The sequence below is a fragment of the Prionailurus bengalensis genome, chromosome F2 (genome assembly GCF_016509475.1).
Source record: "Prionailurus bengalensis isolate Pbe53 chromosome F2, Fcat_Pben_1.1_paternal_pri, whole genome shotgun sequence".
Lineage (NCBI taxonomy): Eukaryota > Metazoa > Chordata > Mammalia > Carnivora > Felidae > Prionailurus > Prionailurus bengalensis.
This window is the reverse complement of record NC_057353.1, coordinates 37,368,405-37,396,310: the sequence shown is the minus strand read 5'-3', so window position 1 is coordinate 37,396,310 and position 27,906 is coordinate 37,368,405. Positions and strand designations below refer to the sequence as shown.

Below are 27,906 nucleotides of genomic sequence, written 5' to 3'. Positions count from 1 at the left end.
TGGCCCAGCTCGGGCCGTCAGGATAAATACTCAGAACTGGGTGCCGGGTGTTGAGAGAGAACTCCGGAGGAACGCCTGAGCCGAGCAGCACCGAGGACAGCTCCCGGCAGCGCCTGCCCCCGTCTTCCTCCGCAGCCCAGATCTCTTTCACACACACACACTGAGGTTCTTGCTTACCCCATACTCGCACGGACACACACACACACTCACACGCACACACGCACACACACACACACACACGCATACACGCAGACACATACTCGGCTGTACAATGGCAGAATCCCACCTGCAATCATCCCTGATCACAGCCTCACAGTTTTTCGAGATCTGGCTTCATTTCGACGCAGATGGTGATTATCTTCTCTTTTTAACTGTTTGAAGACCCCTTGTTCCTGCCCTTTTCCACCTTTCCCCCTCCCCTAAGCCTCCTGATCCTATTATCCCTCGTTTCTTTACTTCTTCTCCTACCTCCCTAATCTTGTCTTTCCGGCTGGCTGCCAAACCATCAACTTGAAAGTTTATATATTTTTTTTTCTGTTATCCCCAAACCTTAAACTTTTTTTCCTCTCCAAGAACGTTAATAGTAGAAAATGGGGGGGAGGGGGAGGGGACGAGGAGGAAAAGTGAGAGAGCGAGAAGAGATTGGGGGACGCTGCACCCCAAAGTTTCTATGGCTACACTTAACATCCTTACCATCCTTCTTTGCCTTTAGTGGGTCTAAACTTTGACACTCAGAGGGCAGGGCTGCCGCCCTTTCAGGGTTAATCAATGTAGAGGCAAGAGAGAGCCTTGCGGGTGGCCAGACAATAGCTGTCATGGAAATTGAAAGGGGATGAAACTCAGAATGAGATGTCTGATACCTGGGTGCCTCTTTGTCTTTGCAGGAAGTGGCTATCTGGAAGGAAAGGAGCTGCAGAACTTGATTCAGGAGCTCCAGCAAGCACGGAAGAAGGCTGGATTGGTAGGTTTAAGTTTGCAACGGAGGAAAAAGACCTTCAACCTTTGATATATAAATATTCTAGAGTTTTCATAATGAGCCACCAAGATCAAGTGGTTTCCAGGGAATGTAGACAGGGGGGATGTAGATTTATTGACCGAGAAAGGAGAGAAAAAGCGCCTTTCCCAATTGTGTAGGGGGGAAGATGAGATCAGGCTTAGGGGGTGGGGGGTGTTGGAGGGAGAGAAAAAGAAATCCCCTAAAGGGAAAAACAACAACAACAACAACAACAACAACAACAACAACAACCTTACATCTGAAATCAGAGCTTTTAAAATATAGATTCTATACTTGTACGTGCCTTAATAATGCTTAAAAGGAAAATGTGCACTAATTACATCTTTTAGCAGATCACCACCTCTTCGACTGAGTTCTATTAGGTCATTTTTAACTTCTCCTTAACTCCGTGAGAGGTGGGGGTAAAAACACATTTCTGCCCCTTGGTGGTCAGGAAACAGATCTGCAGATTATGGATCTCTTTTTCTATTGCCACTTATTGTTGACGTGGTTGGACAGATAAGAAAATGTTCTGTCTTGACCTTTCTCACTGGGGCAAAGTTGAACAACTTGCAACCTAATAATGAGCAATAATTTAACAAGAAAGGTATTGATTTGTGTTGAGAGGGAGAAACCCAAAAGTCAAAGATGTAACAAGTAAAACAATTTTAAGAATTTCATGTATTTTTAAAAAGCAAAGTTATATTCTGATGGGAAACAATTAATGGGGTCTTGAAAACAAGCTATATTTGTGATGTAAGCAATAGGTAATTAAGTAAATGACAGTTCTTACTAATTATGAATGACTTACTTTTGGGCATAAATTTACCTGTTAAGAAAAGATGTTGTCAGCATAAAACTAAAATATACCCAGCTTTAGAATACAGAGGAGATGATTATGCAGAGGAAAATAGGATAAGAATTTTACTAATGTATTGGAGTTTATGTAAGACTACATTTCCAAAGACTGTTGGATTTGGGCTAGTTAGATGTTAATGATCTTTGGCTTTTAACTACCGGTTAGAAAGAGATTTTACATTACAGATTAGATACATCTTTTATGTCTTTAGAGGAAAACATAGGTGTATGTGATTCTTTAGCAGATCAACACCTTAAGCACTGATATATATATATATGCTTATTTACATATCTTATAAATATATAAATAACTAATAGAATTACCTTTTTCTCCTATCTAAATTGAAAATTGTGTGATACACAGCTCTATACAACATATTCAAAAGACTAACAGAGGACTCTAAAATATATTATAATGTATTGCAGAACTATCAATTGCTAAAGCATGAACGAAATCAACACACTGGGAATTGTTTTACCCCAATTTAATATTATATGAAACTGAAAGTATAATAGAATGAGATCAAATAAAATAGAAAATGTTTTATATATTCTCTCCACACCCTCCCCTCCTTATATATATTACCACATATAGATTCCTGTAATATTATCACAGCTCTATATATCTTTGACTAATAAAGCAAAAACAATCCCTTCTCTCATTTAAAAATATATGTTTAAAATATCTGATTGGAAAATGTTCCTAGCCATAAAATTTTGAATTAAAGCATTGTAAGATGCCCCCAGCAGCTAAATGATTGTATTTTAATTTTTCTGATTTTAACATTGTGATTAACATTCTGATTTAACATATCTGATTTTAACATTGTGATTTATTTTCAATTTAGAAATTCAAATACTTAGAAACTATAGTTTTTCAGATGTTTCTTTTCCTCTTCTCATTTTAATATTTGCACTTTTTTGGTAAATAAATAACTTCATGCTGGAGTTCTAAAGATTTTAAAGTTTTTTCTACTGTCCAGTCTCTAATAGAATATTAGAAATTCTATATATTAGATATTAATCCAAACATAACAGACTTGAGCACAGGTACAAGATTATATCAAGTTGCTTAATATTTTGATTATTGCATTTTTTCTGGGTTATATATATATACAGGCTTTGCATAGTTAAAATCTAAATTGAGATCTAGGTTGAAAGGTTCATGTACTAGACAAATATTTCACTATACTATTGACCCCATTGTAGTAAACCTTTACATATTTCTTCTCTTTTTTTAGGACATAACAACCAAACTTAAAAACCAGGTTTCTTTTCATTTCTGGCCACAGAATAACAAATTTCATTGTATTAATAGAAACATTGTTTGGTTTCTCAGATTAATAATGTGAAATTTTAAAAATTTCACTAATATTAACTATAAGTGAATATAACATTAATGAAATATAACAACCCAAAATATGTTGGAAAACTACATTTTATACTAAACACAGTATTTAGTCTTTAAATTTGCATTAATTTTTATAAAGCTTTATTTTATTGTCATCATCATTACATTTTGCACTGTTTAAAACATAGATTTTTGACATAGTTACAACCCAAGAAGTTCACAAACTAAATGCCAAGTCTGCTAGCTGAGGCACCTGGGTGGCTCAATTGGTTAAGCATCTAACTTCAGCTCAGGTCATGATCTCACAGTTCGTGGGTTTGAGCCCTGCATCAGGCTCTGTGCTGACAGCTCAGAGCCTGGAGCCTGCTTTGGATTCTGTCTCTTCCTCTTTCTCTGCCCCTACCCTGCTCATGCTCTGTCTCTCTCTCTCTCCTTCCACCCCCCCCCACCCCGTCTCTCTCTCTCTCTCAAAAATAAATAAACATTAAAATAAAAAGTCTACTAGATAAACTAGTGGTACTATACAATTTTAAGATTTAAAATCAAATGCTTTGGTTTTTGCTTAAGGTATGTGCATAAAATATAACTGACAGTCCCATTGTTGCCAAGAGGTAAATGCTTTCATTTTCTTACAGTTGTTGCTATAATAAAATTTAATAAATGCAAGTTACAATTAATCCACAGAAGAATTTTGTTTTAAAGACTACATTATAATTAAGTTGCTTGATTACTATTTACTACCTCAGTTCTACTAAAGATATTCACTTTAATTCAAAAAGGATTCTATAACAACTAATAGTAATAATATTTAGCCTAAATATAACTCTTAAACTGTATTAACCTATCTATCCCTAAAGCAAACTCATGTGATAGATAATACCACCATTTTGTTAGTTACAACAAAAACTGAGACTTTAATATACTTTCCCAAGGACATAGAATAGGACATTAGTAAAGGCTGACCTATTTTAAATAGGCTTCAGTTAATGCAACAGGGCTATTTAAAATGGGCTATGTTGGAGACCCAAGGGTATAAATGCAACTTCCTGAATACTAGTTCTATATTCAGATCACTAGTTTACAGTTCACGGCCCTCTAATCTGTCAATATGTGAAGAGATTATGTAAGCAATAGATTAGAAAAAAATACTTCAAATGAGATCCAAGCATTCACTTTGTCACTATTAAACATGTGTTCTCATACTAAAATACATGGGAGAGAAAACATCTCAGAAAAAAATGGAAACAAGGAAACCCTGGAAAATGCTCCCTAAGTTATTCTTGGAGGCAAAGATCCAAAACATATAACCAATGGTTTATAATAAGGTCATCAGTATTGTCTGTCTCTAATGAAAGTACAAATTGGTCAAGTCATTTTTTTATCTGACTTATTTTTTTATTTAATTTTTCAATTTATTTAATCAATAAATGCCACTTCTATGTTGGAAACACAGAAGACACTGGAAACACTGAAGAGTGACAATGTGAGTCACTCTTCAACATTCACATTTTTTGCTTGTCCAAACTGAAAATACCTATTATTACTTTCCATGGATAAAACATGTTAAAATAAGGGAAATGTTATAGGGCAATTAGTTGGAGCAATATAAAAGAACGTTTCTTGAAGCAAGCAATGTTTAAAGTACATCAACAGTGATCATTATATTTGAATTCACTAACAGTTATGAACTGAATAAATCTGACTATATTTTCAAAGTATAGCATATTCTCAAAACTAGTAATAGAAGATAACTCAGTGATTGAATCAGAAGTGATCATCGTAACCCTTTCATTTGAAACCAGTAAATACTGTGTATCAGCTATGTCTTTAATTTTCATGAGAATAGTTAATTGGTATGCATAATTATAAATGGTTTCAATTCCAGGTGGTTTTTTTTGCATATATCATTAACACCATCACAAGCATAATTGGTATTTTATTTAAATAAATTTCTTACCTACTTTTATATAATTTTAGGAGTTATCACCGGAGATGAAAACCTTTGTGGATCAATATGGGCAGAGAGAGGATGGAAAAATAGGAATTGTAGAGGTAAGAAACTTATGCATGTTTCGGATCTACTTTTAATAAGTGAGCTTATTGTAGTTGCGACCAACTCAAACATGATGTGGCAAGACCAATTTGGAGAGGGTTATTTTGCCTAAGTAACATGTTCTTTTCTGTTCAAAACTATGAAATAAAAAACGTCAGAAATGTGGGGCACCTGGGTGCCTCAGTTGATTAAGTGTCTGACTCTTGATTTTGGCTCAGGTCATGATCTCACAGTTGTGGGATCAAGCGCCACACTCAGCATGGAGCTCACTTGAGATTCTCTCTCTCCCTCTCCCCCTTCCCCCCTTCCCCACTCATACTCTCTCTAAAAATTAAAAAAAAAAAAGTTTAAATGCTCACAAATGAAAGAGAACCTAGAGTTTGCCTAATCCAGAGCCTAAATTTAATACATTATGAAACCAAGACATGGAGAGGTGAAATGATTTGCCTTCGGTCATGGGCATATTTGCTGGCATCGATAGTTAGAAGCCCAGGTCCCAGACTTCTGTATGAGTACCTATGCCATTATGTTACCCTGTTTCACTTGGATAAAACACCAAGTGCATTGTTTAATGGTAGTTTTATTTAATAGTGTAGAATTTTCTATTAAAATATAAAGTGACATATTTGTAATCCCTATGATGATGGCAAAAGCTGCTGGTTCCTGAAATTCTATTCTAGATTGGCAATTGACCTTAATAAAAACACAAGAGGTAAACAAAGTTAGTGAATATTTTATGATGTGTTATAGGTAAGGATTTCCCTTGAGTCTCTAAAAGTATAGCTGTGGGTGTCAAATCTTATCTTCTGACAATGACTATTTCTGTGGGGGACAAATATTTTTTATGAATCAGGGAAGCAAAACTTTGATTATGCCTCGATTCTTCTGCATTCTCAGATTTGTGCAAGAGCTGTTGCTTCACTTACTTACACTTTTTGAAACTCTGGTGTCCCAGCTACTCTATCTCTGCAACCTCTTAGAGAAATTGAGTGGACAGCTTTGTCCAGAAAAATTAATAAGGTCATATTTTAAAATATTCCATATCAAAAGTATAATAATATTATTATAATATTCTTAATAGATTAGGTTGTGATGTACTCTGGCTGCCAACAACATGTAGTTATAATTTACCTTTGATTCAGAGAATTAACCTGGTTTTCAAATACTTGATCATATAGGACATCTTTCATGTCAATGTGAAATACTTATTTTCAAGCAGCTACTACAAACGGAGTTAAGGAAGGACATACTATTATTATCTTTGTAATTAAAATATTTCCCTGGAGTATACACATTCCCCTTTGCCTATGTGTAACTCATTACTATATAAATAGATAAATTAACAGTACTGGGACTTACAGATTGACATAGAGGCCAACTAATCAAGGTATGAAATCATTGAGGACAAGAAAATAACATTTAAGTGAACATAAATGATATGAGGCAAATCTATTTAAAACTAGTTGGAAAATCTAAAATCAGTGAAATTATAGATGTGCCTATCTCAGAGTTTGGTACACTTTATCATTCCAGTAGAGGAAGGACCATCATTTTATATTTAACATATTTCACCTTGAAAGACTCCAATGGTCTCAGCTACTTATTTTACTTAATTTCTTCAGTTATAGTAGATTCAACAGTATTATAAAAAAGCATGGATCCAATTCACATGCATTTTATACTTTTTAAAGGACTAAAAGAATCTGTTTTGAATCCAGGTTTTACTATTTATGATACAATCACTTAAGAATTATAATTTGAAGTACTATTTGAATGAGTGTCCAGGGGTCACTAGCAGATGCATTGTCCTGGAGGTATGAGGAAAGAAATTTCTCTAGAAAAAGTTTGAGATAAGAAACTGTTGTAGAAAGTAAAGGTTGCGTGTGTGAGAAAAGATAGTTAACAGAAGAGGATAAAGTTAAGGAAGGCTGAAATAAAGAATTGAGGAACTTTTATAGCAGTCACAGTAATAAAATTTACATTAGCATGACAATATACAATTTCTAAATAAATACATTCTCTCATTTGATCCTCACAACAAAATAAAGTAAGCCTAAATACAATATGAAGGTCTATTTTTATAGTTGGGGAACCTGAGACTTCAATAGAATTTGACTAATGTTAAGGAAAAAATAAGAAATAAATGGGGGAACAGCCAGAAACCAGCCAATTTCTTCTAAACTGGTTGGCCTTTTTTTTTTAATTAATAAATGATCTGTGAATTTTCTGCATGAAAAGAAAATAGTTTCAATCATCAGTAGGTTGGTTTCTTATGGCAAGGCTTTATGTTTAGCCCAATTGAACAGGATGCAAAGTATAGAGAAGTTACCAGACCAAAGCACTTGAAACATGATTTGGACAAAACTTTCAGATCAGCTGAAGCAGAATAAGAGAAAACTTTCTAATAAATTCTTATGTGTCTCACTTAACATTCCAGGACACAGAATTTTTTGCTGAATGGGACTCCTGGGAATAACTAGCCAAAAATCCTCATTTTAAGGATGAAGAAACTGAAATCCAGAAAGGTTAAATGATGTGTCCAAGGTCCCACTGGCAGGAAGGACAACACCTGCAGAGAAGCCTAGATTGGACTTGGATTTCAGAATTCTTTTCATTAATCTGAGTTATCAGCCATGGTGTAAGAAGAGGGGTGGAGTGGTCATTAGTTGAAAAGAAGAGAATTATAGAATGGAGAACAGAAAGAGTACTCAATGCAGGAGTTCATAGGCACGTTGATTCGGTCTAGGGTGGTTAAGTAGGAGTGAAGAAAGTAAAGAGAGGTTCTGAAAATCATTGGAAAAAAGAAGTTGAAAGTTGCAGATTACATGTAGAAAACCGGGATGGGAAGGGTAGGGAATGCCTGAATTTATAACATGCCCTCTAGTGTCACTAGGAAGTTGTATAAAATGGAGTTCATCTTTTCTTTTTTCAACTTGACGTATATCACTTGCTAAGAAATCCTATATATAATATGGGACACAAACACACAAATCCTAGCCGGGAAAGGGAAACCCCATGTTTTCCAAAATATGTGATAATCTACCTACTCATATCAAGATACTGTAACTTTGGTGTTCAAACGGAAAAGAAAGTACATTTGCCTATATATTTAATAGGTGTATTCATGGGCTCATCAAAATCTAATCAATGTAAGCCAAATGATATTCATGTGGTAGTCTGCTTTCCTGTTGGAAATGGGCGAAAGTGATTTGGCTTTAAGTGAAATATGTTGCTCAAAAGATCAGAAAATATAGTGATTAATTTTCAAAGTTCTGTCCTGAAGTGCACTGACCTTGCCAACAACATACTTGTGCTATCTAAAAATATTTTAAATGAAGGGTAATATATAGATATCTTTCCTCTGGACTTTTAAATTTCATGTCTTTAAATAGATTTTAAAATGCACACAAATATAAAGAGATTCCTAATACGAACTGAAAACAGCAGCACTGAAATTCTGAGAAAACTTAACAAATACCATGACAGTCAAAAAACTGTTCTAAATTTATTCAGACTAATAGCTCTATTTCAGAGAAGGCTGATTAAAATAATTAAAACAGGAAGGCTGAATGATTCAGCAGATAACGTGAGCACCAGAGAAGAAATTTCTAGTAAGCATAGATATTTCCCTTAGATAGATATCAAATATGTAAGCTTTTCACCTGATCCCTTGGGCAACATGTGAGAATATACCATCCTCTCCAGTTTTATTCTATCTATTTGTCCAGGTCAGTACATCCACTGAAAAAAATAGATCTAAAAGCTATTTTAATCCTAAAACTGTAACAACCCTCCGAGGGAAGCAGACACTTCTGTAGACTTTCCCTCTTTTCTTCCACAGTGGGATTTGAGCATATGAGTTGAGCTCTAGTGAATGTAATTTTTCATGGCAGACTACTTTTCCACCTCAGAATTTGGGGAAATGATGGACAATGAAATCAGATTAAAAACTTCCCTCTAGCTACGTGTTTTTAAATGATTAGGAAAACGTTTTTGATTGAAGATTTTAATGGAGGGTGATGAAGGTTACAGACGAGGACCTAAAAGTGAAGAAAGTCAGACTATCTGATTTCAAACCTGGCTCAAACTATAAACTGTCTGATAGCAGTTCATTTATCCATTCTGCCTCTGTTTCCTTGTCTGTAAACAGGGATGGTATAGGAGGACCGACATCAAATTTGATAAAGCATGTCAAACAAATGGATCAACCCTGGCACACTGTAAAAGCTCAATAAATATATTTGCTAGAATATATTTTTTTAAAAAACTAAAAATCGACACCATTCTTCTGAATGCCAACCCTTTTTCCCACTTCTTATATAATTTTTCATATTCTAATTGTTAAACTCAACTTGTCTTAAATTTATATGAGATTATTTGCCTTCCAAATTTCCTGGAGTTACTTAATTGCCTAGGAAAAATACTTCTCTGGTTCCCAAATGAAAGAAGTGAATGCTTTGTTAATATGTGCTGAAGGAGGTTAACATGTACCATGAATGTCTTCAAGAGTTAAGAATTATGCCTCATATGTGCTTTGACTTATTTAGCTCGGGCATTAGGTTTCTGGTAAAAATTGCCCTTCGTATGTGCTCTCCTTGCACCTAATACTTACCTTTATCACTATATCTACTTTTCTGAAATTGTAGGGAAAATGTTTGAAATTATCTGCCTCCCTGTAAGGTTCTTACCAGCAGTGACTATGAATCCCCAGCATCCAGTGCAGTGCCTAATAGGTTCTGAATCACAGCTACATGAGCTATAGCAAGGACTTTCAACCTACTTCAAAATGTAAGGCAGGAGTTCTACATAATACCTAGGAATAAAAGAAAGATGTCAAAAAAAAAAAAAAAAAAAAAAAACCCTGGGACATGTTCAGTTCTCTGGGAAGCAGATCTAAGTTGAAAATTAGCAGTTTAAGGAAGTTTATTCAGAAATGCTCTTGGGACCAATACCTACTGAAAGGAAATGAAAAGAACAGGACTGGGCAGAGAGAAACTAGGGGCTGTGATACAGTCTCAACGGAGGCTTTAGCTGATGCTACAGTGGGCTCTAAAGCTGGGATGGCCAGTCCCAAGTTGTATGACAGGGCTGTGGTTTTTGTTTTGTTTTGTTATTTGTTTTGTTTTTTAAATTTATTTTCAACGTTTTTAATTTATTTTTGGGACAGAGAGAGACAGAGCATGAATGGGGGAGGGGCAGAGAGAGAGGGAGACACAGAATCGGAAACAGGCTCCAGGCTCCGAGCCATCAGCCCAGAGCCTGACGTGGGGCTCGAACTCACAGACCGCGAGATCGTGACCTGGCTGAAGTCGGACGCTTAACCGACTGCGCCACCCAGGCGCCCCCTGTTTTGTTTTTTATCTCCACGTGGATCACTCTTGGGACACTGTCTCCTTGGGAAGGCAGTTCTCTTCAGCCTAGATAATCTCCCAAAGTCACCCCCAAAGGCTCTCTCAAAGTAACACTGTCAGGACCTAAAGGGAGCTCTGGGTGGAATACCACAATATCCACCCCAATCTCTATCCATAATTCAGTAATAAGTTGTTTGAATTATCTCTAAAGGAAATCTCTATTTATATATAGCCTTTGCTGACAGTAGACCATAGTCAATTGCCTTCACTCATAGGTTTAGTAAGATATTTACTGAAATGTTTGCAGGTTCTAGGCAGAGAAACAGTAAATAAGACACGGACACTATCCTCATATATAGTCTGCATTTATATCTAGGAGAGACAGGCAAACACACTTTTCCTTCCCAACTCTCAGTGACAAGTAACCAGTTCTCACAACTGAAGCTCTGAGGGTTTCTGGTCACAACTGTCTGCCTTCTATTCGTTCCCCTGCAATTATTCTTTGCTCTCTTTTCCAACCCACAACAGAGTTTTGAGAGTTCATAAAAAAGCAGGCAGGTAGCCCAAGAATTAAGAAATTAGCAAAAACCTTGGAACAGGCAGTACCGAATACTTGCACAGACCGCAAAGACTTAGCAAATCTGAGAAAAAAGCAGCTTACTTGACACCTTCAATAAAAGACCTCTCACACTTTGCAGATACGCTCTTAGACACCAGACTTGGAGAGGTACTGCACCCAGCTCTGAAATTTGAACATTGATGCACAGTGTGTTGATGGAAACATCAATAGCAGGACCATTACATTGTGAAACACACCTTTAAAAAAAGATGATTTCTTTGTGTTCACTATACCTACATCCTATTCACATTTATTCCGGTGTCAATCTGTTTTATAACTTTTTTAATGTTTATTTTTGAGAGAGAGAGAGAGAGAGAGAGAGAGAGAGAGAGAGAGAGAGAGAGAGAACAAGTGGGGGAGGGACAGAGAAAGAGGAAGACACAGAATCCAAAACAGACTCCAGGCTCTGAGCTGTCAGCACAGAGCCTGATGTAGGGTTCAAACCATGCACCTTAAGATCATGACCTGAGCCGAAGTCGGACTCTTAACTGATCGAGCTACCCAGGCTCACCTCATTGTGTCTCTTTTAATGGCTAGCTTATAGTAATGTCTTATTATAATCATTTACATGTTTAAGACTCCTTTTTAATGTCTATAAAATGGGATGGCTCTATATTCAGTTTAACATTAATAGTTCAAACTAATAGATTGAATATGTCATATGTAGTTTCAATCTATATTTTTTTAAATAATGAAACCAAGTAGGACCAAAATGTCATGGCAAAAGAAACATACATTTATACTAGATATGGAGAACAATTTTTACCATCTCTATATTTGACATTCTAGAGACGTCTAAACTTAATGCAAGTTATATCAACTTTAATTTTCCAAACAAAGATGGTTAAAATTCTCCCTTGTTTTACATTTTGTAATCTCTTGCTAGTTCACTCTTTTATTTTTTTCTGTTTTCATGAATTTGGAGGATTTTAATAAGTGTAATTTTTTCAGAAAAATTATTTTGTGTTCAAAATACTAAGTTATTAAAATACAAGCAATATAGAAAATTACAATGGAGACAGTAAAAACGAATACTATAAGTCATGTTAAGTAGGCATTTTTAATGAAGTGAAATGATCAACCAATCCACAAGCATTTATGTCAGGCATAAAGCATGGCTGAGCACACACTGGGCATTCAGCAGATGAAGACGAAGAGTGGCCTCTGCCCTCCTGAAATGGATGGTCCGACAACCTACAAAGTGGCATCTGACAAGTTACATACCAATAAATAGAAGAATTGCTATTTGCTATTTCCTATTCCCTAAATGAATGTTTATGTTAATATACAACTATACTAGTGACCTTTGTTTCAAAATAAGAAACGTTTTCTGACTGAGTCATATTAATATTCTAGTTAGATATTTGGGTCTGTTCTTAGTTTCACTTCCATATGTAGTGTCTACAAACTGAATGGATCTGGTTTGAGGTATCATTTTAAAGACCCAAAAACAAGTGAAAGGACATATTATATGGGCATAAAAAAGCAGAGGTTACTTGCATATAAGTTGGAATGATACGTTTTCTATTAAATTTTATTTTTTAATACCCCTCAGTGGATGAAACTTTTTTAAGGAGGGGGTGGGGAGCTAGTCTTTCCTATAATTTAGTAGAAATTTTGGAGCTTATACTGAACTTAAGTTGATCCATACCACAGGTTCTTGGGCTAAAATCCAGGGATGAGCGTCCATGCCTGAATTTCAAGTGAATCATCAACTTCTGGAAATCAGATGAAATATAGTTTGTGTAGGTTCATTCTTTAATGGTGAAGATGTAGTGATTCTACAAGATTCTCAAAGTCCTTTTGAACCCAGTACATTTAAGAGGTGTTGGTTTCTACTTCAATTCCTTATTGTAGTGATGAGAGTACTAAGTTCCAGAGGTGGCTGAGGGAGTTGCTGGGGACCACAGCTAATTAGCAGCTGAGCCAAGAATAGAACCCATGCCTGCAGTGAGGCCATCAATCCAGCTCCCACCCTCCCTGCATGCAATAGATAGATTACATTCATCTTAAAATGGGATCTGGAGCCCTTTTATCTTCCAAAAAAAAAGGAGGGGAGCAAGAGAACTGAAGTTATGAAATGAGATCTAAGGAGACAGGTCATAGTGTTGAAATGGAGATCATAAACCCGGGCCCTGGATTCCAACAGTGGGCACCCTCTTGGATGAAACCAACAGTTTAAGAACAGATTTTCCCTCTTTCTGTTTAGTTCCACTGTTCATCTTGAGTTGTCTTCCCACCTCTCTCCACTGCCTTACAAGTATCTTTAGTGTATCTTCCTCGCATCTCTAGGCTTTCTCCTCAGACCCGGGAATTCATTGCTTCCCTTTCTTCCTTTCCACTACATTCACATTTCTCATAGTTTCTTTCCTTCTACATGACATGTACATCCCCACATTGACATGTATGTACCCCACATTATATGCACCCTGAGAGGAACAAGACTGCTCTGTGGCACAGAAGAGGTGAAGGCCGGGATAAATCTGCTCAGATGAGGAGTGGTCCAACCAGTCCTATCTGAGCTTTCTGGGTGCACGCAGACCAGCCAGCCAGCCAGCCAGGCAAGGCCACCCAAGCATTGGAAAAGACACCGGCTCTGTGTAGGAAAAAAGTATCAGCAAGGGAAGGCCATTCCTAACGTTTTTCCTCTCCCGGCTTTCTAAGCAATAAAACTGCTTCGAATAAATATGTTCAAAAAGAACTAAGCAGGAAGTAATGACAGAGGCTTGCTCTCTTTACAACAACTTTTCACAACTTTTTCAGTTGGCTCACGTGTTACCGACAGAAGAGAACTTCCTGCTGCTCTTCCGATGCCAGCAGCTGAAGTCCTGTGAGGAATTCATGAAGGTAAAACAGAGCCCTGTCAATGAGGGAGGTCTTCAGAAAGCTACTTAACGCAGGAAAATGGTGGCTTTTTTTTTTTTAATGTGTTTGGTTTTCCTTATCCCAAATTACTTACAGACATGGAGAAAGTATGATACTGATCACAGTGGCTTCATAGAAACGGAGGAGCTTAAGGTAAGCAAATAAATACGTGTGCTAGGCTTTCTTTCTCCTTTTAAATACAGTTATGAACTCTGTAACATTTTAAAAAGCCTCCCACGAAAGCAACTAACTGTTGAGCAACGGCACACTTTCCCCCACTCTTCCACGTTGTTAATGAAGTACCAGATGAAACAAGAGACTTCAAGTACGTCTTCAGTTCTATTCAGCAATGCAAAAGAAATTAGCATTTTCTGTGGTGCAAACAAATTGTTATACTAGATAGACAGATATAACAGGATACTAAGCCAAAGAAGACACTCCTTTTCATTGAAATTTGCCATTTTATTTTACGAATTAAACAGCTACTATAAAGAGATTTCTCTCTCAAGAGAAAGAGAAACGAGTATTGCACATTCTTTTACCTAATCTCCACCTGAGTTCTGAAGTTAGTACTAGGCTCCTGAGGAAAGAGATAAAGAGAAGTTTAGTGATGCGCTAAGGCGACACTGAATGAAGACACGGGGCTGCAGTGTTCAAACCCAGACTCCTCTGCCTCCAAGTTCCCTCGACATTCCATACCACCTTCCGCCTCTCAACAAGAACGACAGAGTCCTCGCACGATCCCACTTCTGAAAAGTTGCAACTTTGAAAGTGAATTTAGGAACTTACCTCTCACAAAGGTACAGAGGAGCTGGTGGGGGAGGAAGAAGATACAAAGGAGAAGGCAAAGTGGTCTAGAAATCAAGTTATTCTGTCTGACTTTTCATCTTTCAAATGGGGGTAATAATACCTTCTTCTCAGATTTATCATGAAGCTCAAGTAAAATTCTGTGCATGAAAGATTTTGTGACATTCACAAGACACAATAAATTACCTTATTCATGAACTCAGTAATTTACTAGTCTTTCAGAAGTATGGCAACATCTTTCTCTCATTTCCTCAAATTGTCTCCAAGACTTCTCAGTCCAGAAAACCCTATTTTGTCTATCTGCAGGAAATAGAATAACTAAAAGGGAGACAAATTGATACTTACTGAGCACCTATGTGGTGCTCAGTACTATGTGGCTGGTAGAGTACTAGGCACTTGAAATGAATTTTGACATTTAATCCTCACAGAAAACTTGCAAGGCAGGTATTATCATTCCCACCACGCAGAGAAGGTGAAATTTACAGAGATTGGATAATATTCAAAGTTACCTAGCTGCTTATGAAAAGAATCTAGACGATCTGACAATGTTAATGATGTTTTTTTTCCCCCACAACACCACATACTTCCAAGCTTCAGGCGTCAAGAGCTACCTCTCCTGTCGTCCTGTGTGGAGATAGGAATATCAAATACCATTTCCTCATCATGGTTTAACACGGTTTAAGTCACATACAGTTCTTTTTTTTTAAGTTTTTTATTTTTGTTTATTCTGAGATGGGAGGAGGGGCAGAGAGAGAGAATTCCAAGCAGGTTCCACAAGGACAGCACAGAGCCCGACATGGGGCTCGAACTCACAAACCGTGAGACCATGACCTGAGCCAAAATCAAGAGACGCTTAACTGACTGAGCCACCCAGAGGCCCCATTCACATACAGTTTTAGAGATGGAACTAGGATGTTTGTACCACTGTAAAATTGCTAAAACACACTCAACAGCAGCTTCTTGGAAATATAAACATTTTAAATGTGAAAACAAGGTCTTTTACACAAACTTGCAACACAACAACCTAGAGCTCACAAGGTGACAGTTAAACTTGTGTTTTTATTCTACAGGACCAAAAAAAATAATCGTTTTCAAGTTCATAATGAAAACCTTAGCTCATTTCCAATACTGACCTTCTTTGTTCTACATTTTATTCTCAGAAAGAGATTCTAAATAGAAGTCCTCCTCTCTGGGGAATTTTAAAGATAAGTTGGCGTTCTTTTTTAATGGATCTTTCAAGAAAGCTAATTTTAAGATCCATAATAGAGTAAAACATCACTTGCTCTCAGACACGACTTTGAATCTCAGCGTCCCGAGGTTTCTCCCAGGCTATTTTTGTGACCACCATTTTAGTCTCTGATGAGGCTTTTTAACCCAATTAATCTCTGACAAAAGGCTCATAAGGCTCAAAAATAAAATTCACCCCCAATAGATAACTTTGAATTTTCCATGCTTCACTTTGGCTTTGAAGCGCAATGCTTGAAATGAAAATAAATTTAATCAAACAAAGAAAAAGGTCTCCTTTCTCAGAAAGAATGAAGTTAAATCAGCCCAGCAGAACTGGTACATTTGGGAAACAGAAAAACCACTACAGAACCAAAGATACCCAATCCTTCAATAACATCCAAGCATAGTATTTGCTCAGTTTTCCATAACTGCTTTAATTCATTTTCTGAAAATAATAAAGAAGTTGCAAATGAACAGCACTAGACAAAATGATTATCATATGCCTGAGTGCTAACACTTTTATGTGGCTTTCATAAAGCTTTTTATTTCTTTTTTTTTTTTAAAGTAAACTCACTCCTAAACTCCAACTGTCAAATTAATAATCATCTTTTTTCATCCTTCCCACAATAATCTCTATTTTAATATGTTTCATATATCCTTCAAGGATTAGATAATATCATCTGTGGCCGGCTGTTTTAGTCTGAACAGCCAGCTGAAGCATTCTCTCCAAGGTGCTTGGGACAGCATCAAGCCTAAAAGTTAACTGACTGGCCCTTCAGTGAAACAAGCTTCCTAGTGGTCAAAAGCTGATGTGAAAATACAGCTTGCAAGGGAAGAAAATCCACTAGAAATTAGGGGTAGTTCTCCATCTGGCTCACTAAGAATTTTCACTCATGTTACAAAGGCATAGAGAGGGGACCTTGTGTTTCTTAGAAAAGTCATACGCGCCTTTGTGAAGATAACATTATGTAGAAATGCATCCATTGGGCTGGTTGGTGTACAAGCTTGTACTCAGATTCCTACACAGTGCACAACCCAGATACTCATTTAACTGAAGTCACAAAAGCAGTGCAACACAGACTATAACACATAAGGCAGATATACCTGTCAAAGGCAGCGGCATCATTGGAATGCCACGTGAACCGTGTAGAATAATGTCCCTTCTAAGGTCTTCTCCTCGCCCAGTTCTACCCTCAAAAAGAGGCCTTCTTTGCATTCTTGGGATGTTCCGTTTCAGGGCAGCCTGAAGTGAAAGCAGACTGTAGGTTACTGATGACATTTATCTGAGCGTTCTTTGTCTTAACAGAACTTTCTAAAGGACCTGCTGGAAAAAGCAAACAAGACTGTTGATGATACAAAACTAGCTGAGTATACAGACCTGATGGTAAGACTGATCTTGGAGAGACTGTAGCCCAGGGCCTATGAAATATTACTATGTTCTTGTTAATTCCCAAGGCTATGGAGGATACATGAAATAAACCATGGTATGGGCATCACTTGCACACAGGTATCATTTCACTTGAAAAGTGAAATACTTCAGGATGTTTACACCTTGTGAGGCTGAGTGAGAGCTGTTATCATTGGCTTTAACATAAGTAATCAACACGAGTATTTCTTTTCTTGTGGAGCTGGGTAATTTTTATCTATAAAACATCATTTTTCTTACAAAGCCAGTGTAACTATATCACCAAATTATGTAATTTATACATATGCACATTATATTGCAGATATATAAATTGGATTAATAAAACACTTATTATAGAGGTTCTAGTCAATTTTTATCGTGACTCATGAAATCATGAATTTTGTTAGAGTTTAAACAGAACTTCTAGCAACGTTATTCATTGAGCAACTTAAAAAATGGGTATTTTCTCCTTGCTTGTTTTGACTGTCATTTTGGGATACTCTCTTGGTGCTTTGAGTGAGGCATTCCAAATGTACCCTGAGCCTGATGCTATGATAAATAGTATAACCAAGACCTCTTATAGAATATTGATAATAGAGCCAAGAAAATTGCCTTACACATAAGCCCTTAATGATTTAGGAATGAACAGATTTATGAAGTTCTAGGTAGAATAATCCAGTGCCCATGAAGGTCATTAATTTCAAGTGGGTAGTTTCTTCATTTTGACTCACAGAATTAAGACTATGAAGAAAATTCTTTGCCAAACTGATTAAACTATGGACCACTATTTTGGAAACATTTTAATTAGTTTTTGAAATTCAGGCAAAATTTTAAATTATCCATATCAGTACATATATGTGCTTTAAGCACTGTAAACGTATGGTAAATTCTTACAGGTTTAAAATAAAAACCCATAAAATATAAGTGTATATTATAAAAATTATGTTATATTAGGTTGATAAAGGGGTTAGACTTTTTAGTTATCCTGGAAAGTCATCTTATAAAAGGTTTGATTATATTTGATGTAACGGAGGCTTACTTTCAGCCCATCCACCTACTTTGATGTAGGGAAAAGAAAAACACTAGAACTTTACTGTTGTCTTATTCACTATACAGTGAGATTATGGAGTGAGACTAATCTTTAATTTCAAAACGATTAAAAATTTTCATTGCAAGGAAGTATCCTTTTCTATCTACTTGTCATAGCATTAGCATACAAATGTGTCACAGTGGACAGATCTGAATAACTTCTGGAAATGGACAATAACCTACATTTATCAGTTTTCTGTTTTGTGCCAGTCTTATGGGATGTCTATTTAAAGTAAAGACTCCTTCCAGGTGGAAATTTGAAGCAGTCTTTTAAAAACCACTCAGATGGGAGTTTCCCCCCTGTTGGATTGGCCTGGCGTATCTGATTCAATGTCATAAACCAGTTCAAATCTGAGAGGCAAATTAATCAAGAACTAATTAAAATTTAAATATATATGTTGAGAAATATTCCCCTATGGACACTAAATTGTGTGATCAAGTCCAATGTCTTGGTAGACAGTTTGACAATATTAGGACTCATGGTCAATAGAGTGTAAAATGTGTCAGTATCAGACCCTGAAAAAAAAAAATCTGCCTCCTACAAGGCATGTTAGAACATCTGAAACCATAGACTCTTCTTTTTCTCCCTAAAGAGACTTCACTAAACCTATATCCATTATGACCCTGATAACATTCCTTTCTTTAAAAACAAAATAGTGTTGCTTTTTCACATGTGTAATGTGCAAACTTTATATATTTTAACACATTTCATCTATAATCCTTCCATGTAACATAGTACAGCAGTAGTTGCTACTTTCTAAAAACATGAATGTTTCCTGAATAAGGGTAGGAGTGTATTTATATATCTGGACGTGTCTTGGTGTATGATGTACATGTAAGTGCAATGAGGAGGTAGCTAGTATCCGAGGGTAAATAAAACAATTGAGAATGATGCAAAAACTCTATTCTCTAAGAATGTATTCATTCTTCTTCAATAGAAGTCTATTGCTTCTGTCTGTAAGCTTATGCTCTAAAAGAAGGAAACAAATATTTATTCTCATATCATTCTTTGGAGAGTTCGAGGGTGTGCTATATATTGCCAGACACATTCTCTCTCACATCTTGATACATACACATACTTGCAAGAAAAATAAATGATGGTATTCTAGAATCTAGCTAAGATCACGATTGCTCTGTTTGACTATTCTACATTGTCCTGAGATACTCTGGCAATTGACCCAACTTACAGAACTAAAAATTTACACTCAAAGCTTAATAAAAGCTAATTTCTAGAATTTTGCTGCCTGTATAAGTAACTGATAACTCACAGTGCTTTACTTTTAATTTTCTTCTCCTTCCTGCAATAAATCATTCTTCAATGGCTACCACAATAATATTCTGTCTTTCAGCTGAAATTATTTGATTCGAATAATGATGGGAAGCTGGAATTAACTGAGATGGCCAGGTGAGTTTAGGAAATACATGGATATTATAATAAGTTGATCCTTGTCCGGAAAATCTCATCTATTAATATTTCTCTCTCAAAAGGTTACTACCAGTACAGGAGAATTTTCTTCTGAAATTTCAGGTATTTCTCTTTTCCCTACTGTAAATATTATTTTCCTTGGAAAGTTAGACTGTGGGAGATTTGCCAAGGGAAACACAATGAAATACAATAGTAGCATTTTAACCTTTTCTCTCTTCTCTATCACCCAGGGAGTCAAAATGTGTGGGAAAGAGTTCAATAAAGCTTTTGAGTTATATGATCAGGTAAAAGTTCATTTTTATCTATAATTTGATTGTTTAGGAGAGTTTGGAAAATGCTCACTTCAGTGAAAAAAAAAATCTCTCAAACTAAAGGTCCATATTAAAAGTAACAGAAGCCATTAAAATTACTCAGCCAATTCATTCTTGTCACAGGAAATGTATTATGGTATGTCCCAATCAGACGAATCTTGATTCCAATCCCATGCTGTAATTTATCTATTTTGCGGCTTTAAATAAGACAACAAACTCCTCTGAACCTCAGTTTCCTCATTTGTAAACAGGAGATAATAATAGCCACTTTACAGGGTGGAATGAGGAGTAAGTTAGTTGAAAACATCTAGCAAAATCCTCCCCACCATGTGATAGATGGTAACATCATGCACTTGAGGAAAGTTTGTTAGTAATGTCAATAGTTGACGTCCTTTATTTTCTTCTAATTTCTCTACTTCTGGACCAAATATGACCTCTTGGGCTCTAGCATAGCTCTGCCACTACCTGGTATGACATCAGGCTAGTCACATAGCCTCCCCAGGCCTCAGGGTCCTCATTCACACGAACGTATTTATGACCACTTAATTACTTCAACAGGAGGTGATATTGTTAACATAAGATGAAATATTAAATCTGAAAGTGCTTTGAAAAGTTCAAAGCGTTTTATAAATGTAAGGTGTTGAATGAGAGGCAATTCACATGTATTTTGGACCTCGGGAGCAATTAAGCATCTTGAGGGTCGGACATGAAGACATTGGAATATCTGCCAGTGAGATTTCTGAGGATTTCGATTGTTTCTGTTTATTACATCCCCCATTATTGTTCAGTTGGTTGCATACTGGTTTTTTTCTGCTCCCTCAGGACGGCAATGGGTACATAGATGAAAATGAACTGGATGCTCTACTGAAGGATCTGTGTGAGAAGAATAAACAGGTAATTTTGTTACCATGCCACTTGCTTTTTAGGCAGACTATAAGGATCCATCCACCACACATCCATTTTTGGAAGTCTACTTTAAAGATTTATACAGCAGCAGCAGTAGAATTCAATTCTTAACCTGATTTGGCACTGGCCTAAATCAGCGTAACTGTGATAAATATATTTTAAAACAACCTTGTGATTATTCACTTTAGTGTAAGATTTCAATCCAGCTCTTAATGGATTGATGTAGCAAGCAGGTTTCATCCTATGTTTTATCACTTGACAGTGGTTAATTAACTCCCATATTTAACTGGATAACAATGCCATCTATGTTCTATACAGGACCTGGATATTAATAATATTCCAACATACAAGAAGAGCATAATGGCTTTATCAGATGGAGGAAAGCTGTACCGAACGGATCTTGCTCTCATTCTCTGTGCTGGAGACAACTAGAGTTAATGACCATGACCACTTACTAGCGATACATTGTATCTAAAAAATAACTGTGCACTATAAGGGAGTAGGCTGTATTTTCTTTTGTATCTGTAAATTTAACTGCATATAGCTAATTACCCAGGATGTGTGGCACTTTCTTTTCAGCTTGTTTCTACACTGTTTGTAATGTACAGTTTTTGTAACTACATGATTGGAAAAGAACGTCTTAGGCTCAGGCCAGCCAATACACCCAACTGGGAACAAAAAATAACCGAACACATTCTTGCTGTCACAAATATAGTTGGACATGATTTCCCTAAAAATTCCACTAGGATTAATCTCTAAAATTCTAGTCTCTGATGTGTAAATGCACATTTGTCACTGAATAGAATTATACCTAACAAGTTACCGCTTCAGACAATCATAGGTCTGTCCCACAAGATAGTCTTAAGCTGTATTTCCAATTATTAGGAGGAATGTGCTTTTGCATCTAAAACACCAAAATATCAATCAATAGTTAGTTATTTGTGGCTCTATGAGGTTAACAGTCTCACTAGACAAGACTTAGTTAATTAATCAACAACACGTCTACTGCTTGAATCCATACCAAGCTATTGGTTCAAGTTAATTTGATGACAAGGAAGAGTAGCACCAGATGAAACATAAATCTGTCTGATTCTACATCTGTATTTCCAACAAGCCTACTGTCAGAGAGTATGACCTTAATCCATTTTCTAAACTGTTTTCACGTGTTGCAAATTATAATTATTCTAGTCAACTGCTGTTTTTATGTCATATTGTGTGATCTCTGATTAAATTATATATGCCGAGTATCCTGGTGTCTACTTTGCATACTTCCTGGATTTTCTTTCCATGTAGGACTGTCCATTTCCACCAAGGGTATCTGCTGCCTCTGAAAATATTTTTTTCTAGCTATAACAACTCTATTTTTTACTACATAATTAACTTTTAATGTTAAATTCATAGCACCCTGATTGTTGAATGTTATATCATCAAAAATTTTGTGTATTCTGTGAATCCTATATATTTCATATTGAGATCAGCATTCAAAATAGTTCTATTTCTATCTGCAAATAGTTTCAAATGAGTTAAAAATAACATCTGAAGAGAAATACTAATGTAATCATTTATCATACTTAGCAAGGGAGATTCTAAAACGTTCTTTTGACCTACATCCAAGTCAGTTTCATATATTTGTAGCTAGAATATCCTATACTGGTTACACCTGACATGTAATGGTTGGTGACTTCGGATTCTTTGATTGTGAAGCAGAGAGCTAAGAGTTATGTGTCTTTATGAAATTTACAAAGTTACCGCCAAAGAATTAATGGTTCTAGATCAGTTTAAATGTCCCCAATTCTATAAATTCAGCACTACTTTTCTCAATTCATAGAAATCACGACAAAATAAAAGTGAGGTATCTCTTTCCCTCAAGGATGAACAGAAAATAGATCTGTCAAAAAATAAAATTTATCAAAATGATGTATTAGATTGACTTTGCTTCTAGTGTGTAAATGGAAGCACTGACCTTAGGTTGAATTTAACGACTAAGAATAAAGAGGAAAATAACTCATTGCTTGTATTTTTGCTTCTTCCTCAAAAAGTCAGTGGACATGTAACTGGTAATCAATCCAGGTGGAAATGTAGGATGCTCAAGTTATTATGGCCTAAGAAATCTAAATAAATGTAGATCTGCCTGCGTCAGTGAATCATTGTATGTCTTATGAAGAGAAGCCTCCAACAATAAGATTTACAAACAAAGAAATCCCAAAAAATCCAAATATTTGAAGTTTTTTGCCCAACTGACATAATCAAATAGTTCTTTGTGAAAGATTTTTTCCAAAGGAATAGGAATATACAGAATTTCTTACATTCATCTGTTCATGACAGATGAAAATAGCTGTTAATTACAAAGTATACACCAAAATGAGGGCAGGCTTGGCACTCTTACCATTGTAGCATTGAAAAAGAAAATAAGGGGTGCCTGGGTGGCTCAGTCGGTTAAGCGTCAGACTTCAGCTCAGGTCATGATCTCACTGTTTGTGAGTTCGAGACCCACATCAGGCTCTGTGCTGACAGCTCAGAGTCTGGAGCCTGCTTTGGATTCTGTGTCCCCCTCTCTCTCTGCCCCTCCCCTACTCACGCTCTTTCTCTTCCTCTCTCTCAAAAAATAAATACATATAATTTTTAAAATTTTTTTTTTCAACGTTTATTTATTTTTGGGACAGAGAGAGACAGAGCATGAACGGGGGAGGGGCAGAGAGAGAGGGAGACACAGAATCGGAAACAGGCTCCAGGCTCTGAGCCATCAGCCCAGAGCCTGCCGCGGGGCTCGAACTCCCGGACCGCGAGATCGTGACCTGGCTGAAGTCGGACGCCCAACCGACTGCGCCACCCAGGCGCCCCCATATAATTTTTTTTAAAAGGAAAACAACAGCGATAAAAGTCTGATATCTGGGGTCACTTCCTAGAAAGCCCATAGGAATAGTGGTCATGAGTCTAGCACTTGGCCTATCATGGTGAACTTGAACTCCTGAGCTCTATCAGGGAAAGAAATTCTTATAGCTCAGCTAAATCAGTCACACTTCCTTCTAAGTGATGGGCCTGCCTCCTGGAGCAGAAAACAGAAGAGAGTAAAGGAATCTGACAGGGCAGATGTAAGGTAGCTTATGCACACCTACCTCAGATTACAAACAAAATTCATTCCAGGTACATTATCAACCCATGTGCAAAAGGTATACAGACGACGATGTGTTAGAATACCTTCCATCCCTCATGCATGGAAAGATTCCTTAACAACCAATTATGAAAAAACATTGAGTAATTGGACCCTATTAACCTTAAGGTTTGCCCCCCCTCAAAAAAAAAGTCACTGTTAAGAAAGTAAAAGAATCCAACATCAGAGTGTGAGAAGATATTTGGGTTGGCTTAAAACCTTGGGAGCTTTCCAGGTGAAATCTGAAATTCCTCCCCATACACGGAGGGCAGGGAGAGACTGAAGAAAGAAACAGGATTCCAAATTATAGGTGGCAGAGTAATAAACAAGGGAACTTACTCAGGAGGCTTGTCTTGAATAACCCCAGGACGGATAAATCTTCATACTCACCCACCGGAATCTTTTTTTTTTTTTTAACGTTTATTCATTTTTGAGGGAGAAAGAGCACGAACAGAGAGTGCAGGTAGTTTCAACAACACATTGCTGACTCGAGGCTTCATGCTTGAAAACCGCTCCAGCCAGGAAACAGTGGGTACGTGGAACCAACATTCCAAGGGGATGAGAACCCTCTGATTGCCCAGGTGCAGCTCTCGGGTCAACCAGCGGTCACGTCCTCCTGATGACCTCCTCCAACAATTTGTAGCACATATAATTGGCAAAGGTACTTATCCAGAGATATATAAACGTTACTCCAAAAATTAATTTTAAAAGCATAACCCGGTAGAAAAAATATGTAAGAAAGTTGAACACGCATTTTACAAATAAAAAAGTTCTCCAAACAGCCAAAATAAATAAAAGTAATCAACTTTATTAGTAATGAGAAATGCAAATTAAAACAAATGAGATACTGCCACACACTTATCAGAAAGGTTAAAATTAAAGGGATGCTGAGGGGCTCTTTGCTGGCTCCGTCAGTTGAGCGTCCAGCTCTCGGTTCCGGTTCAGGTCACGATCTTGGGGTTTGTGAGGTCGAGCCCCATGTCGGGGTCTGCTCTGACTCTGCAGAGGCTGCTTGGGATTCTCTCTCTCTGCCCCTCCCCCGATCGCACTCTTTTTCTCTCTCAAAATAAAGAAATAAACTTAAAAAAAAAAATAAAGAGATCTTAAATGCTAAGTATTGGTGAGGGCGTGGCACAGTGGAAATTCTTACTGCCGGGTGGGAGGTTAAACTGGGATGATTTTGGAAAGCACTGTGGCAGTGTCTAGTAAGTGTGAATGTATACACGCCTTATATCCCAGCAACTTCACTGCTAGGTTTTATCAACCTAACAGAGAAAGGTCTGCATCGCCACCAAAAGAATGCTTACAGTCGCGTTGTATTTGGCCTAACCCCAAACTAGAAACCCCAATGCCCACCAATAGCAGGACTAACATATGAATTGTGGTGTATTCATACCACATTGTTATGTAGCAATGAGAATGCATAAAGAATTGAGACACAGATAAAAACCGGAAACAGGGTAATACAAGGCATAGGATTCTACTTTATATAAGCTTCAAAAGTAGCTTAGCTATGGTGGTAGAAGTCAAGAGAGTGACCCGTTTTACAGCAGGTTAAGTCATGATGAGAGACACAAGCAAGGCTTCGGGACTCCTGGTGATGTTGTTTTTCACCTGGGTTGTGTTGACACACGTGTATTCATTTTGCGATAATTCGGTTTGTGTACCTTAAGAAATCATACATCGAACAAAAAGGTTCAAGAAATTAATGGTGCGTGAGCAGGGATTTAGAGAAGCACATTCCTAGGACAAAGGAGCAGCTAGTGCAAAGGTTGTAGGTCGAAGAACCCCTAGGAACAGAAGGAAAGCTGCTGCGGCAGAGCCTGGGTAGAGGGCAGAGTGTGAGGCAGAGCAGGCAAGATCTCCTCTGCCAGAATTAGTTGATTTTATGCTAAGTGCCATTTATCCTGTCTCCAAACACAAGGATTATTTTACCTCACAGTTGAGAAATATAAGACTTTAGAAGAGGGGCGCCCGGGTAGCTCAGTCGGTTAAGCGTCTGACTTGGGCTTGGGCTCAGATCACGATCTCACAGTTCATGAGTTTGAGCCCCGCGTACGGTTCTGTGCTGACAGCTCAGAGCCTGGAGCCTGCTTCGGATTCTGTGTCTCCCTCTCTATCTACCCCTCACCTGCTCTGTCTCTCTCTCCCTCTCTCTCAAAAATAAACAAATATTAAAAAAAAGAAGACTTTAGAAGAAAATTCAAGTTAAAGGGATTGAAGTTGAGAATGAATTCACGAAAGCCTAATAAATAGTTTTATGTTCAATGAACAAAATAATAAAATTGATCAAGAACAAAAAATTTTATAAACTTTTTCCCCTTGAAGGCTTTTGCAATAGAACTGTAAGTCATAAAGACCCTGTTATTGCCTCTTGGTTTTAAATTAGGATCCCAAGAAATGGTCTAATTGGGAAGAAAACGACCTTGACTGATGGAGTGACCTTAGGCATATCATAACTTCCCTGAGTTCTCAGTTCCCTCAGATATAAAATGAAGGGGTTAAGAAGTATCTTCTAAGGTTTTCCGGCTCTAAAATTCTATTGTTCAAAGTCACCTAAATTCTTGCTGCTTTAGTTTTTTCCATAAGAACAATATGACAACTGTTATTCCATACATGACACGTTTCCTGAAGGTGCTTTCATATATTAATGATAAGATCGGTGATATTATTACCAACAATCCTTATTTTAATGTACTGAGTATTAACTCTTCCGTTAGTGTGTTGGAAGCAGGACCCTTTGAAAAGGTACTAAGTAGAGTGACAAACTAATAATTCTTAAGATGAAACATTGATGTGGTTACAGCCCCAAGGTGGTATGTCATTACATACAGTGACTACTCATCAATAATGTGTCTTGCAGGCTTCCTGAAAATGTTTCTTTCCTAGCAAGAAATTTCAATGAATTGATAGCCTTGTAATCTCTCTTTTCTGGCCTTCTCTTCCATGCTTGCAAGCTCTTCTTCCTCACTCATCATTTGCAATAGAATATAATAAAGAAGCAAACTCTAAGAGATGATTAATAGAAGAAAAATGTGTCTAAAAACTTGGACAAAACAAAGTTTTTATGATACCCAGTGAAGATACCAACAGGTAAAAAACACAAACGGGACATTCAATCGTGTAGAAAAGTATTCAATATCACTAACAAATAAACACATACTTGAAGAGAAGCTTTATCCTTTACTTATGAAATGAGGAAATAGTTTGAAAATCAGACTACCCCATGTTGGCAGGTATTTGTGGAAACTGGCACAATCACACACAGCTCAGGGTGCTCTTAACCCATACAAATCTTAGGAATAACAATTTTAAAATGTGTATCCAGGGTCTTTAAAAGCTCCATAACCTTTGATTAATGATATGACTTCCAGAAATCTGTCAGGAGGAAAAAATTCCAAATTCTGAAAGGTTTTTCATGCACAAAGATGCTCATCATAGTTTTCTATACTATACTGGAAATAAAAATAACCAATTCTGAGAATAAAGAATC

General features: G+C 36.9%; 1 protein-coding gene across 1 annotated transcript; it reads left to right on the top strand.

The window, feature by feature from the left end:
* The first annotated feature begins 32 nt into the window (after window positions 1-32).
* CALB1 (calbindin 1) lies at window positions 33-23,270 on the top strand. Its single transcript, XM_043601337.1, has 11 exons — window positions 33-350; window positions 885-961; window positions 5,181-5,255; window positions 13,990-14,073; window positions 14,188-14,244; window positions 17,432-17,509; window positions 19,969-20,024; window positions 20,108-20,147; window positions 20,276-20,329; window positions 21,179-21,250; window positions 21,581-23,270. Exons 1-11 carry the CDS (start codon window positions 272-274, stop codon window positions 21,692-21,694), a joined length of 786 nt encoding a protein of 261 aa, XP_043457272.1. The 5' UTR covers window positions 33-271; the 3' UTR covers window positions 21,695-23,270.
* The last annotated feature ends 4,636 nt before the right edge of the window (window positions 23,271-27,906 follow it).

Bases quoted from the DNA above. Each gene is read 5' to 3' on its own strand.
- CALB1 (XM_043601337.1), top strand. From the start codon at position 272: ATGGCAGAATCCCACCTGCAATCATCCCTGATCACAGCCTCACAGTTT. The intron at 20,025-20,107 runs GTGAGTTTAGGA...CTCTCTCAAAAG, and splicing joins GAATTAACTGAGATGGCCAG to GTTACTACCAGTACAGGAGA. The intron at 20,148-20,275 runs GTATTTCTCTTT...TCTATCACCCAG, and splicing joins ATTTTCTTCTGAAATTTCAG to GGAGTCAAAATGTGTGGGAA.